Here is a 14,818-nt window from a genome sequence, read left to right on the forward strand (position 1 = left end):
TTGTGCTGTCATGATGATTGACAGCAAACAATAGGTAAAACGTTCAAAATCGTTAAAATAGACAGAAGTGTATAAAAAAATACATATACACTACAATAGACAATACAAAAGATAAAATACATAAATTATCAACGGCCGCCAATTTACCGCACGAGTTTCCGGTTTCCCCCACATTTCCTAGCAACGCTCCATGGATACGCGCTTGGGGAAGCGCGCGCACTGTGGCGGCCCGATAACAACAACATCAACATGGAGCCTCCAGAGGTAATTATGATTCCTGGGTGAAAATTAGTCACTTCACCACATTGTGATCGTCAATATGTGCGCTTACACGTAATTCTCACCCGGAGAAACTTGGCATAAGTCTACCAATCGTTGGCTTTTGCCTATAGCTAGTTTACTAAGCTAGCTAATTGCTTTGCTAAGTAGTTAGCCGACTAAAACACATCGTTAACGTACTCGTTCAAAACACAATCCCATCGTCAGACAACATCTTGGTTTGCTATCGTTTGTAATATTGGTTGCATTTATGACTGGCAGCTAATCACCTGCAAGTTAACGTATAATAGGCTACGAAGGCATGTGTCTTTCAGCTAGCTAACAGCAACCTGTTGCTATTAGCCTGCTTACTTTTTCTGTGCCTGTCAACTCATCCATATGTGGTACATAACATAATGTGGTTAAACTCAACTGTTATACGATTAGCTTTTCACTCTAAAATGAGTCTGCAGTACATGAGTGTTTTTATTTTTGATTCGGTCATTTCGAGTTTAAAGAACTTTTCGTTAAGTGTTTACGTTATTTAACATTATGCCTGTCATCGTAGCAAAGCAATTGGGATCACAGGAATGCCCAATGAATGAAAATTAGAGTGAAACAAATCAAAATAGACTAAATGTGAGCCCATAATCTTGATTATACTCTATCCAAAGATGGTCCCCAGTAATATGATGTACATTAGTAGTGCAGGTCTGTTAGATAGATTTATGCAGCGAGGTGCAAGATTATGTTTGGATATTATTTGAATCAACTGTGCATTGAAAACTGTCCCAACACAGAGGAGGCTCTTTATAAAATGTGATGGATGACAGCGAGCAGGAATGACCAAATATATATAAAGGATAAGAATATATTTCTCTGCTCTGCTGTCTGACCAGCAGGTGGTGGAGCAGTTGCTCAATCTTTTTGAGGATGAATTACAGTTGTTTTAAGCCTCCTAAAAAACTTCACAAGAAAACAGTGAGAGTGAGTTGTTTGATGATTCTGTTGACAGAGGGAGGCGGCATCTCCTCATTTTCCAGCACATGAAGATGTGAGTCAGTCTGCTGGACAAACATCCATAAACCAACCTGGAGCTCAGACTCATGGCACTGCCAGTCAGGACCAGGGGCAACACAGGCAGGGAACAGATGGCTGGGAGCCTCAACAGTGGTGGGAGCCCTCTTCTCAGACAGGTATGTACAGTACATGAATGAATAACACTCATGTTGTTAGTTGTAAGTATGTTGACTATGGTGTGGATAACAATCAGCATTTTCTGTATTATCAGAATTTCAGGACAGTAACCTGTCTCCAGCCCTTCCCCTGTTTCCTGTCCACTCTGGTGTGGAGCACATGTTCAGAGAATATTCTTTATTCCAACAAAGTGACAATGAATTTGCCCCTTTAAGGTAAAATAAAATAAATAAGAAATAGAATATTGGTTCTGTGATCATGGCTTTGTGCAGTGTATCACTTAAATGTTCTCAAGTCTATAATTGTATTTAATTTTTTCAAAGGTCATACCCCGACATTTCTATGGCATCAGAGAGGTTTCACTTTCTGCCCCAGGATCGCACCACTCAGGCCTCTGAGTGCGGCTCATTGTCCCAGCACCCTTTGGCCCAGGCAACCGTCCTGTCTGAGGAAGGAGTGAGCAGCTGCGGCTCTCTGTCCCAGCACAGTTTGTCACCAGGGGACAAAGACAAACAGGAAGTTCCATCCAGAGATGATACAGGCAACAGGGAGAAGGACTCAGACACTGTAACTGACCCTCCAGACAAGCCAGCAGGACAGGCTGTTGAAGATGAGACATTCTTTCTGAATAAGGATATTCCTGCCCAGCATCTTCTCGAGCTCCTTCAGAAAGATATCGGCATGCTAAGCAGCAGCAGCAGCAGTGCTGTGTCTTCTGCCTCTGAGACCTCTGTGAAGATTTCTGCATCCTTTTCCAAAGAGTCTAAAAGCACTCAAGTTTGCAAACCAGAGATCGACCAAAGTACTGTTAGAAGAGAAGGTCCTCCAGGTGAAGCTTCTGGTCCCCAGCAGCACACACAACAACGTGATCGAAATCAGTCTCGGACATTGTCATCTGAGGTCTGTAACATCACCATGGGGGTCCGCAGCACTCGCCCTGATGAGAGTAGTGAAGAGCTACACAGAGAGCTGTTGTCTGAGGTAGAGAGGAGCAGCAGCCGTGAAGCCGAATCTAAAAACCAACCACAGCAAAGCCTAACACAACCTGGTCAGTCTTTCACACCACATCCTACAAAGATGTCTGGAGGCAAGCCAAGTGTCACCAGAACAAATCTGGGTGGCATGCCATGGACAGGCCCATTTTCAGCTGGTGTTGAGCGGTGTCCCAGAGAGCAAGACCTCTGGTCATCTGGGAACCAAACAGGGATTGATGGATCGTACCTAGGTTTCCTTCCACAGTCTCAGTCCACTCCAGGTGTTTTTAAGGCCCCACCCAAATCCAGTGTCAAGGCTAAACTTTCTCTTATTGAATCCAATAAAGAGAACTCCTATCAGTCAAGCACAGAGATTTCTCCACAGCCACATGTTCCTGTGGCTGATGTCCACCACCCAGACTCATCAAATCAGTGCCAAGAGAAAGCTACCACTGCACAAGTCCAGTCTCTCCCAAGTCTCAGCTATATGCAGAAAGTAGATGCTTGGAGGGCAAACCAAACTTCAGGCAAGACGTCACTATTTGATAGCTTGGCACTGCAAGGTTTTTCTGGCATCTCTCCTAAAAAGAAGGCTTACGATGCAGTATCTGACACCCTGAATCGCCTCCTGAGTCAGCAGACGAGGAATTTACAACAGCCTCCTGTTTCAGCTGCTGCCAATGAGGGTGTTACACAGAGCTCCTCCACTACTCCCTCTTTTTCAAGAAGAGGGGAGGCGGTTGGCAGGGCTCCCAGTGACAAAGACAACACTGGGTCTACAACAAGACCCTCTATCTCGACCTTTGGCACGTCACAGTCCCACTCCTCTGTTAGCACAGTGGTCATGTCAGTTAAGAAAGATCAGCAGACAGAAAGACGTGTAGAAGAAGAGACGAGTCACACTCAGGATGATGTCAGTCATCAGCCAAGTGCCATAACTCAGCCATTGCCCCGCATGAGCCTCGGTCAGTTCAGTGATGTGTCACTTGATCGAGATTTGGCACTCTCAAGTTCCCAAGATAGTTACAACAGTGGAGTTAAATTAGGAACTTCAGTCGGAGCTTCTTCTGTTGTGAGCCTCGAGGTAGATAACTACGCCCCATACTGGACCTCAAAGCTGTCAACACCACCACCTCAGCCCAGGCCGCGAGAGCTCAACATTGAAGAACGAATTCCGGTATTTGAAAAACTGAAAATCTCACACATACAAGATATAAAAAAATATGTTTATGACTTGGAAAACATATTATGTAATTTTGTTATTACAGGTTCACTTTCAGAAGATAATAAACCCCAAAAATTAGCAGCAAAATTTTTTCAGCATGCAAATCAAACGTGTATATGTGTAGATTAGTATTGGTTCTGATATGTTCTGTATTTGTTTTTCCTGCAGTTGTATCTCCATAACCTGGGGATTGACCAGTCTCCCGCAACAATCCTAACTCCGTTTGTACCCAGAGGCCCAATCAGAGAGCCTGAATTCTCTCCCACCGATCTCTGTACGATTAAAGGATCTATTGGAACCCCCACCAAGAGCACCCAACTCTCTGAAGGTGATTAACAGCTGATGTTCTTATGAGAGCAGCATCGAACAATTATTTTCATTGTCGATTTATCTGTTGATTATTTTCTTGACGAATTGATTTATTGTTTGGTCTGTAAAGAAGTCTATAAAAGATGAACGGATCTACTTTTATCAACTTTTATTTGGTACCTTAATTACCCATAAAGATTTAAAGAATACTTCCATTTTGTATTTTCAGTTGGCAGTAACCATAAAGGAGAGTTTTCCAGGTCCAGCATTCTGTCAGTGGACTCTAGTATATCCATCCCGTTGAGCCAGGACAGTCTCGGTCTAGCCGCATCTCTTTCAGAGCGGACCAGACGGATTTCTCTCTCATCAGATACCGATTCGAACCAGAGTGAACGCAGACTGGCCCCCTCCTCTGAGCCTGATGAAGACTCTTATCCCTCCACGCTGCAGACGGCCTTACAACAACAGAGGGACAGCAGCTTAACCAGCAGCCAGAACACCCTCCTGCCGGGAGACAGGTTTAGCTCTGACCCCTCGTTACGTAGTGACTTGGAGTCACCTTTGCAAACGAGCCGTAGTATGGAGCAGAGCAGAGAAGCTTCTTTTGTCAGTTCCAAGGCCTTGTTGGAGATCCGTAAGCTGCTCTTTCAGGCAGAAAACGTGGTCTCTGCTGGGTCTTCGGTGGCTTCCCCTGCAGCGCCCCGTCTCCCACTCTCTGATGAGGACATTTTCCTCTCGGTCAGGAAGACAACCAGCCAACTCCAGGAATCATCATTTTCCTCCTCCTCTGCGACTGGAGATCCCAGAAGTCGATCCTCCCTGCTGTGGGCCAGGTCCTCGTCCGACTCCATGCTGACCTCAGAGAAACTGAGAGAAAGCTCTATTGGTCGAGAGAGCGCGACTTCATCAGGGCCATCTAATTATCCATCCACACAGCCTCTTGTAACAGCACCGGCTACAGGTGCATACAGAAAGCCACAGGATAGCAGTGTTAGTAGAGGTGCAGGGACGTCTTTTGTCCACTCTCAGTCAGCCCGGCGGGCAGAGCCTGAAGGCTGCAGTGCCGCTCCCCCTGACAACACACTCCCACCCCCGCCAACAATCATCATTCCTTCACCAGCCTTGACCACACAACAGCTCACCTCCACTCCTGCAGACATGGCAGAGGAGGAAGAACAGACTGCTTTGGAAGGGCCAGTACAGAGTAGCTCCTCTTCACCCATCCTCGAGGACGCTGACCAGGGTGTGATGAGTGACGGAAGCAGTGAGAGCTTGCTGGCAGTCAGAGTGGCCAGATTACTGCAGAGTGAATCTCCTGCCACCATGGTGTCCAGTACACCCAGTGTCACCGACCAGGAGGAGAGCAAAGCCCGAGGTAAGAGGATTCACATGCTATACAAATTTACTCCCTAATCTAATCTAATCTAAACTATCCCTTTGAGATAAACTGGTTTTGCACAGGTATTAATGTTTTTGTGTTGCAGAGTGGATCAAGCTGAAGATATCAGGACAGCAGTGTGAGCCTCTCGAGTTGGACAAAGAAGACAGAGAGCGGATTGAAGAGATCAAGAGGGAGCTGCTGTTAAAAAACCCCATGAAGGTAAACAACTGATGAAGAGATCTTAACGCTGCAATAAGTCATAATTGCACATTTTGTAATTTGTAGTCATGAAAATGCTGAAAAAATTATATTTTTTTGTTTCCGTTGACGTCTGCCTCCAATCTCTGGACAGTTCAGATTTCATGCTCGAGGTAACTCGTGTGTTGCAGGTTTGGTGTGTCAACAAATAAGAGCTGCAATGATTAATCGATAAGTCAATGGCGTGCACGTTTACACTGTTTCAGTGAAAATGTTTTCTTTGAATTTTTGTGGTGGATTAATTCACAGTATAATTTTCCTGGTCACACAGTTTCATACACTGTTTTTTTTCTTCCTTTCTTTCAGAGTCAGGCTAGCACAGATACTGAGAGCAGTGCAGCGTCCAGCTTTAGAGCCCCAAGGCGACAGGAAGCGGCTCAGCAAGTGCAGACGTTCACCACCATCAGTGACCCTAACTATCAGCCACCCGAGGCACTGCAGGGCGTCTGCACTGATCCCTCTGACTCCAGCGTGCAGCTTCAAAACCCTCCTCATCCAGATCTAGAGGCTCATGTACGTGAGATTGCTGCCAGAGAAGGAGTAACTCTCCCTAAGACGAACCCTAGGGCCATTACATCTATCACCATCGCCACCCGCAGGCGCTCCAGCTCCCCTTCGCCCTCCACGTCACCCGCAACTCCTCTCAGTCCCGCACCAGAGCCACTTCACCTGACAGAGCTTTCTACAGGAGCAGTCGACCACCCTAAACCTAACAAGCAGCTTCCTCCCATCGCGGATGAAGAAGAAAAGACTTCTCAGTCAGTGTCAGGGGAGCAGAGGAGGGAAGATGCTGTAGGAGGCCAAAGTGAAGAGCCTCCTCCATCCTCTCTGGGTGTAGGTAGAGAAGACGTGACTGTTAAAAATGACAGCACACCGTCTTCCAGGCGAGATGACGAGTTATCCGTCCAGGACAGCTCTGTTTCTGGTCATGAATCTGTACAAACCACAAGTTCATCTACATCTGAATCTCCACACAAGACGGGTCACGTCTCACATGTCCATCTCACTCTGTCCCCCAAAGCCAACGATCACAGCTCGGCCTCTGCTGTTACAGGACTGCCTCGTAAAGAATTTGTCCCCCTCAGAAAAACGTCTTCTCCTGCCAGCAGTCCAGACGAAGGTGTCGGGTTGTCCAGTCCGCCAGAGTGGTACGACAACAGAGAGCCAACGAGACAACGAGGGACAGAAAGAGCCGACACGTCCACACTGTTTAAAACCGCTGTGCCTCCAGACAGGATGACGTCCACATCCTCACGGTTCTTTACACCAAGTCACAGAGCTGCAGTGTTACAAAGACCCTTAACCACTGAATCACCAGGTAGTGACCTCAGAAGAACTTTTTTATAGTTTTACAATAGATTTTAACAGAATAAGAAAACTAAACCCTTCGCTATGTTTTTTATCGCACAATAAACGAAGGCAGAGAACTAAAGGACTTGGACTTTGGCTAAAACACAGAGCCCAAGTGAAGGGTGTGGAGCTGATGGTGCACTCTTAGCAAAATTAGATAATCAGGAAATGAATGTCAACATAACTTTATTCCTAATTATCTGTTCTTTTTACTTCTCCTCATACAGCTGTGCCCGTGTTGTTGCCTTACAAACCCCGCGGCAGTGAGGAGCTCTTCTACGTCCCTCAAACCGAAGCTGATTCCTCCTCTACCGACACCACCGTTGAGAGCACCCACACAGGTATAATCTACACATATTTATATATCTTGGTCAACTTGCATTTTGTCAGTACAGTCAGTGCACTTTTTTAAAGCTGTGTCAATGCACTGAGACAAGTGCAGGAGCAACTGCGCGGCAGGCTGTAAATTACACGCTGTAAACAGGACGAGGCCGGTCAGAGAGAATCTGGCAGTTTGCTGCTCCGCCCCGGTGTTGGCTCGTCTCACAATAACTGGGCAGTGGAGTTAATAATTATATAATTTTATGTCTCCATGCCGGAAATAGCCAGGGCTGGATGCATTATGTTTGCACACCTGTCTTTGCGTTCTCATGGCGTCCCATCCTTTTGAACATGATATTCCAGAAACGCTTGAAAGATTTTGTTCGAATCTGGAACAAATTATGAGATTCGATTAGTCAAAGGCCAGTAATTGGTTGCCAATTTCCAAATATGGCCAAACAGTCTGGCAACTGTCCCCGACGGGCCCTGAGTGAAAAAGTTAATCATATTGAAAATTAAGAAATTGATCAAATCCAGAATATTGAATTGTCAGTTGAATCTGAGATGAATGAGGAGGCTCTGCTCTCATTTCCCCTGAGCCTTTTGGGCAGCAGCTGCTCTATTGTAACACACACCCGGTAGAGCATTAATTATTCATGTTCAGGGGCAGAGAGAGACAAAGGCAGGCTGGGGCCCCAGCAGAGACGAGGGAGAGGAGACCGTAGTCTCCATGTCTCTGAGCATCTTGAAAATGAAGGATTTTGGTCACTTTTCCAGCAGTTTTATTCATCTCTTATCTTAAAAATAAGGACAATCATGGTTTAACTATCTGAGTCACACTCTTCATGAGATAACGAGACGCTTTGGGATTCTGACCAGGTTCAGACGACGCTGTGCCTCCACGCTTCAGCAGTGAGGTCCTCGGACACAGAGACCCGGGGTTGGACCGCGGAGTCTCCATCAGACACACAGAGGGGATCTACAGCAAGAGGCGGAAGACAGCCAGCTTCAAAATGAGCGAGGCTGGAGAACACAGAGGTGAGCGCAACACACACACAGCATACAGACTCAGTCTTTTGAATTTCTCCTGAAATGACATCAGAGGTTTGGGAGCAAGAATCATTCGGCCATTAATTGATATATTATCTGTCATTGGTTAATTCAAACATATGTCACTCTGGTTAAATGAATTCATTATTATGTAAACATCTGAAATGTACACACTAAATGTACTGAGGTGAAAAGGATTTCACACAGTTTGGTAATGCAGAAAATGTAACTGCTTTTGGGAAAAGGTTAGAGACATCGTAGAGAACATTATTTCAGAAAGCTCTCTGTATTTAGGGGCCGGTCACACAGAAACTCATTTCTACAAGTGCAAACGCTCTAAAAATGTCTCAGAAAAGAGTCTTACTATATTATGTTGCTATTTATTGTAATGAATGACAAAAGAAAAACAGCAAATCCTTGTATGTAAGAAGCTGTAAGCATCAAATGTTTGACACTTTTGATTAAAAAATAAATTGGTTAACGAAATAGACTTTGTGTTGATCACCTAATTGACTTAATGTTGCAGCTCTATCATGAAGCAACATGTTCTTGATGTTCCAGTATTTTATTTAAAAATGTTTGTGTTTAAACACCTGTTGTCTCTTTTCACAGGTGTGTCTGTATCAACAGAGGAAGCCTCTGAAATAAGTGCGACTCAAACTCCAAAGCCGTCTTCTCAGGTGTCAGTTGCCTTCGCCCGAGTGCCTTTATCAAGCAACCAGGAGACTTCCAAGAGAGACCAGGGGACCAGCCCGGTGCAGTTCCTCAGCTACGATCAACCGGAGCCCAGAAGTGAGAGATTTCAGCCGGTTCATGTGGAAGTCGGCCACCGCCTACACCGAAGCTCCGTCCCTCAGGATGGATTGGAGCGAGATCAGGAAAGGAGGGACTCTACCCAGCAGAGCAGCAGCAATCTGGACCAGCTGTGGCAGAGGTTCTGTGCTCGGTGGAGTCTGGAGGAGTCCCGACCCGTCAGTGACAGAGAGGCGTCGCTGCTGGAGCGCCTCGAGCGTCTGTCTCGTCTTATTCATAACACTCGGGATGAAAACCTGTCAGAGGTGTATGGTGATCCACACGAGACGCGAGGGAGGAGTGGAGGAGATGAAAGAAAGAAGAGTAATGTAGGTGGTGAAGACCTGGAGAGGAGAGTCGGAGGAGGTAGAAAGGCTGAAGGTGAAGCTCAGATCCCACAGAGGACGCAGAGGCTCCAAACAGAGGAGGCGTCTCCACCTGCAGACGAGGACTCGTCCACCTCCAGCTTCTCTCACGCCTCCTCCCAGAGTCAGCTCATCTATCCTGCTGACAGAGAAGAGTCCGAGACCCTGTCCACCGCCGGCTCCATGTCCACCGTGGACACGGCGAGGCTGATCCGAGCCTTCGGCGCCCACAGAGTCCAGCACGTGAAGACGAGCTCCGGCCTCAGAAAACTGTACAACACCATCAACAGGCAGAAAGACGGGAGGGAACAGAGGAGAGGGAGAGACAAAGAGCCGCCTCAGATCATCTGTCTGTCAGAGACCACCGGCACTGATGAATCAGTAAGTTTACAGTTAACCACGAAAATGAGCCAGCACCCTGAAACTGAACCATTTCAACCATCATTAAGTTATTATTTACAGACATTCTTTTTCTGTTGTGTTGAAATGTGGTCTGTGACAAAGATCTGTGTAGGAGCAAAGATGAAACCCAAAAAAACAGGTTTTTAAAGCTCCAATGTTTTGTTGTCGTCGGTCTTCAGGTTGCTGCTGATTCTGCATCATCCACCAGCACCTACAGCCTCCCATCACAACACGGCCCCTCCAGGACTCTGACAGCCAAGAAGGCTGTTAAACTGGTCAGCAAAGGCATCCAGGCAGGTCAGTGTGTGCTGAACGTTTATTGTTTTCTTTTGAGTTTGAAAAACATTTACCAAGAAAGACCGGTGACACATGGGGCACATTATTTCCTGAACTGTCGACGTGATGAATCACTGAGGGCCTGTTGTGTTTCCTCAGTCAGAAAAAGTCGGCAGCAACCCAAATGTGAGATGAAATTAACACTTAAAGGGCCGAATCACTCAAAATAAGCTACAATATTTAAACCTACAAAAACCCAAATAGACGGTTTCTCTCCGCTGTTGTGAAGATGTGTTGTGTTCTTCATTTTTATTTATTTATTTATTTATTTATTTTAAACATCTTGAGGTGAACCTTTTAATGAGATGAATTCTGTAACCAAAACCTGAGAAATGGTAAAAAAAAACTTGGATTATAAAGTTGTCTGTTGTTTTCATCTTCCTCAGGTGATCTGGAGCTCGTCAGTAACGGGACTCGTCGTCACACCCGCGACGTTGGAACGACGTTCCCGTCACCTGGTGAAGCCAGAACTTACAGGCGGGTCTCATCTTCCTCATCCAGCTCAGATAGAGGAAGAGGAGGGCAGAGAAAGAGCAAGAGAAGCCCACCAAAGACCTACCCTGAGGGTACGTCAGACAACAGATGATCTGTCTGGGCCCTTTGTTTTGTATTGTTGCATTTGTGTACACTGTATATTTGTTTTACAGTAATCCTTATATTGAAGTGTTTGGTTTGAATCTCCCTCGTCCTCTCCAGGCGTTTCCTGGTTCATATCAGCTGACGAGCTGAGGCCAGAGGCGAGGAAGGAGAACCGGCCGGAGGAAGAGGAGTCGACGTGGAGGCCGAACACCGCCTGGTTTGAACCGTACAGCAGAACGAAACCGTGGAGAGAGCCGCTCAGACAGAGACAAGTCCTTGAAGACAGAAACACACAGCCCAGGTTTATACTTCACCATGAAACTGATTTAGATCCAAGAACCAAAACTACATCCTCCAGTCTGACACGGATCTCTCTCCAGGTTAGTTTCTTGGGCAAACATCACACAAGACATTTTGAAAAGAACAGTAAATGGTGCTCTTTTAAAAACATCGATGCTCCTCTTCAAACCTGCAGGAGGCTCTGGAGATGCGTCGTCCGGAGTTCATCTCTCAGTCCAGGCAGCGGGTGAAGCGCCTGGCTCGGCAGGCGGAGGAGAGGAAGTTGCAGGAAGTCTTCAGCAGAGAGAGAGAAGAGCTGTTCAGCCGGCCCGGAGGACCAGGGAGGCTGCCGAAGCCCGCAGGTACTCATCAGGAAATAGTGTTTCGCATTTCTAGCGTCCGATGATCCTTAACTGAGGTGTTTTTAATGTCCTGTCTCGCAGCTACATGTTTTATGAATGTAGACCTTTTTACTGCACATGTATTGTGAAGAAGAATGACGGTGTTGTTGTATTTAAAGGTCTTACTGACAACTTTTTATTTCTTTTCTCTGTTAAGGCACTGCTCAGCTCAGGAGGGCTGTTCCAAGGAAAGAGATGATTCAGAGGTCCAAACAGTAAGCTGACATTTGTTCTGTTCTGAATATAACTTTTAACTCATTATGTTGACAACTTGGCTAAAAACATTTTGAGCCCATTTTTCCAGTTTATCTTGTTTTACAGCCATCTGCCAAATGAAAAACCAAATGTGTTTATTTTGCACGAGGTTGTTGCGGTAATTAAAGAACATAATTCAGAGAAATTGACATTAGAATACACCAACTCTTGGGACAAACCTTCCTGAAGGATTGTAGGAAAAGGAACGCTAAAGGCTGCTGGAAATGTCTGACCACCTACATTTCCAGGTTTTAAAATCTAGGCTGGATTTTACTTTGTTATTGCATTATTAATGGTTAAATGCGAGTAAAGTATCATGTCAGGTCTTGTTTCATTTACTAAGAGATGGCTACACTATAAATGTGACCAATCCTGACCATCCAGCTACAGCAGATGTGTTAAATGTTCAGGTATTATGACTGAGAATTGTGACATAAATTCCGAGAAAGTAAAAATAGTGCTGCAGTATCTTTATTTAACATGGATGTTGCAGAAAAAAGTCTCAACTATACAGCCATCTGAACTTTGTCTCTTCTCCAGGATTTATGAGAATCTGCCGGAGGTCCAGCGGAGGAAAGAGGAGGAAAGAAGAAAAGCAGAGTATCGAACTTACCGGCTGAACGCTCAGCTCTACAACAAGGTACGACACAAACACACATTCATCAGACGATGTTTGATATAAAACTCCAGCTCTGAAAGTAAATATTTGACTGGAGCTGTTTTTCCAACCTGTGCCAAAAGATAAATATTTGCATTAATCAAATGAATGTTTTGTGTTTTTCAGAGAATCACCGGTCGAGTCCTGGGCAGGAGAACAGCGTGGCACTGATCAAACACAGCAGTTACACTTTTTACTGTAGATTAAATCAACAGTATGAAAACATTTTTACAATTTTTAAGAACAAAACTACCTAACTAGAACAAGAGTTTTTATTTATTTGCGACCAAATCTTTTAGTTGATATTTTATATATTATGTAGAAAAGTTGAATTCTACTGTTTTGTACTTTTTTTTTTTACTTACAGACCAATAGAATGTTTTAATGTAAAAAAATAAACCAGATTTCTGCAGATTTTTAATGACATTTTTGCTAAATTTCATGTTTTGATTGAAGTGAAGACCCAGAAAGATACACTGGCATTAATGTCTTTTATTGATCAGTTATTGGTTGTGCAAGAGCAGGAAGCCACACGAGGAAACTGTAAGACGAGTTAGACAAGCTGCAGGTCGAGTACATCAGCTGCTCACCGAGACAACAGATAAATAACAGAATGAATAAATAAGCTGCATTTTTCCTCGTTTAACTACAGTTAAGTAGATGCACTATGCCCAATAATTTAATTAAATTAAACTTCAAGCTATGACAGTGTAAACATAAATATTCTAACAGATCATAAATACGATAATTAGCATGGAATTAAATCTAAAAGCCTTAAAAATCAGCCGTGGCAAATGTGGTGAGAGAGAAACAAAGATTCTTTGGCAAAGATGTAGTTTTGCTTCAAACGAGGTTTGGTCTAAACGAATCAAAAAAATAAGGCAGGCGACCGCTCTTCAGCTCGAGGCTCTCTGCAGGTTTAAGGCTCGGACAAAGTCTGAAACAGCAAAAGGTAATACAGTCTGTTTGTGGATAATTCAGTAACTTCACCAACACAACCAGCATTTCATTTACACCAAGCATGTAAAAGAAGATGATAACAGCGTACAGGAATTTACACCACCAGTGTAATAAATACTAAATAATTTAAATCATATTAATGCTTCATCTGTTTTTTTTTTTAAATAAACAAGTTTTTTTTTCCACAGTAGATCCCTTGAGGTTAATCAGCTTCATTTGTTCCGTGCAGTCCAACAAGATTTTCATCAAAAACACAAAAAAATCCTCAACATGTTCCGTAGTTTTCTTGCATCTTAGTTTCCAAAATGATTTTCTCATAAAACCACCAGCAAAACGTCTTTGAAGCAACAAAGCAAATGTGCAGGACTTTGTTCTTTTGTCACTCATGACTTGTTAAATATGTGCAAAAAGTCTTTATGATCAAACCACAGTAAAACGCCCACGACTTTAAATGGACAAATCTAAATCAAATAATTACGGAAGCCCTGAGGGGAAAAAAATACCCTTTAGTGATCCATTTTTAACATTTGATTTAAATTGTTTTCAACTGGCCCAAACTTTTTTTTTCCAACTGTTTCACTTATAAAATAGTTGAAAAAAAATATACAAAACAATAAACCTTGCAAAACGTCTCCCTGCCTGTTTTTATAGATGAAAGCAAAAAAGATCACGACCAAAGACTAAATTGAAATAAAAACTTTTATCCCCGCCTGTTTCACTGATTAATAAGAACACAAATAAAGAATCGAAAATATTATACTGGCAAAAATAAATTATTTTCTTCGTGTTCAGACTTTAAAATATAGATCACTAGAGTTTGTTTTGTTTCCTTATTTACCTTCAGGGCTTCCGTACTTATCCTTCTTTCCCTTTAGACAGTCGAGTTATAAAAACGGAGCACACAACAGTGACACCAGATTAAAATTCACAACACAGTCATGAGCTCTCTTCTCCTGTGTAGCGCCGATAGTGTAACATAGAAACATGGAGCGACATCCAACGTTCTGGCCTAATTCAAAGCACACTGCAGGTTCCACAGCAGGGCCAAACACGAGTCTGATAAACTAATATAAAATACAGTGAATCTTGGGCAGCATGCAGCAGTGCAGTCGTGATATCTCTTCTTCTGTTTCTGATGAAAAGAAACGAAGATGGAGTCATGATCATGATTTTTACTTCCTGGTCTGACTTGTTTGGCCCTGGAGTGGAGACCAGGCTGCCAAGCTGATGATGAGAGGTGGTGGTGGTGGTGGTGTTTTGTTGGTGCAGCAGGCAGGATTACAGGGCAGGTGTAGCTCAGGTCCGCAGCAGACTGTGAACTCTCTGCAGCTGACACTGTGACAGGACGAGGCGGTGGATCTGCTCCTGACCGCGGGGACACGGCACCATGACCCGACCCACCAGCACCGAGTCGGTCTGCTTCTCCTCCTTCGCCTGAAGACAGGAAAGAGTTCAGTGTTAGATCAGC

General features: G+C 44.3%; 2 protein-coding genes across 8 annotated transcripts in view; one reads left to right on the top strand and one right to left on the bottom strand.

Moving 5' to 3' along the window:
* The first annotated feature begins 13 nt into the window (after positions 1 to 13).
* Positions 14 to 13,596, top strand: alms1 (ALMS1 centrosome and basal body associated protein). The gene is made up of 18 exons (XM_030443983.1): positions 14 to 264; positions 1,274 to 1,454; positions 1,550 to 1,670; positions 1,779 to 3,606; positions 3,823 to 3,982; positions 4,193 to 5,338; positions 5,448 to 5,563; positions 5,909 to 6,920; positions 7,180 to 7,293; positions 8,153 to 8,311; positions 8,936 to 9,861; positions 10,062 to 10,179; positions 10,605 to 10,784; positions 10,915 to 11,177; positions 11,273 to 11,438; positions 11,635 to 11,692; positions 12,273 to 12,372; positions 12,517 to 13,596. Exons 1-18 carry the CDS (start codon positions 250 to 252, stop codon positions 12,559 to 12,561), a joined length of 6,708 nt encoding a protein of 2,235 aa, XP_030299843.1. The 5' UTR covers positions 14 to 249; the 3' UTR covers positions 12,562 to 13,596.
* The window catches only part of dctn1b (dynactin 1b), a 36,849-nt gene continuing 34,898 nt past the window's right edge, over positions 12,868 to 14,818 (bottom strand). For all 7 annotated transcript variants that reach the window (XM_030443988.1, XM_030443985.1, XM_030443984.1 and 4 more), the window contains one exon: positions 12,868 to 14,784. In XM_030443988.1, the coding sequence (XP_030299848.1) occupies positions 14,647 to 14,784 (138 nt within the window). In that variant the 3' untranslated portion in view covers positions 12,868 to 14,646. The remainder of the gene's footprint in view (positions 14,785 to 14,818) is intronic.

This window comes from Sparus aurata, chromosome 16, assembly GCF_900880675.1.
Source record: "Sparus aurata chromosome 16, fSpaAur1.1, whole genome shotgun sequence".
Classification (NCBI taxonomy): domain Eukaryota; kingdom Metazoa; phylum Chordata; class Actinopteri; order Spariformes; family Sparidae; genus Sparus; species Sparus aurata.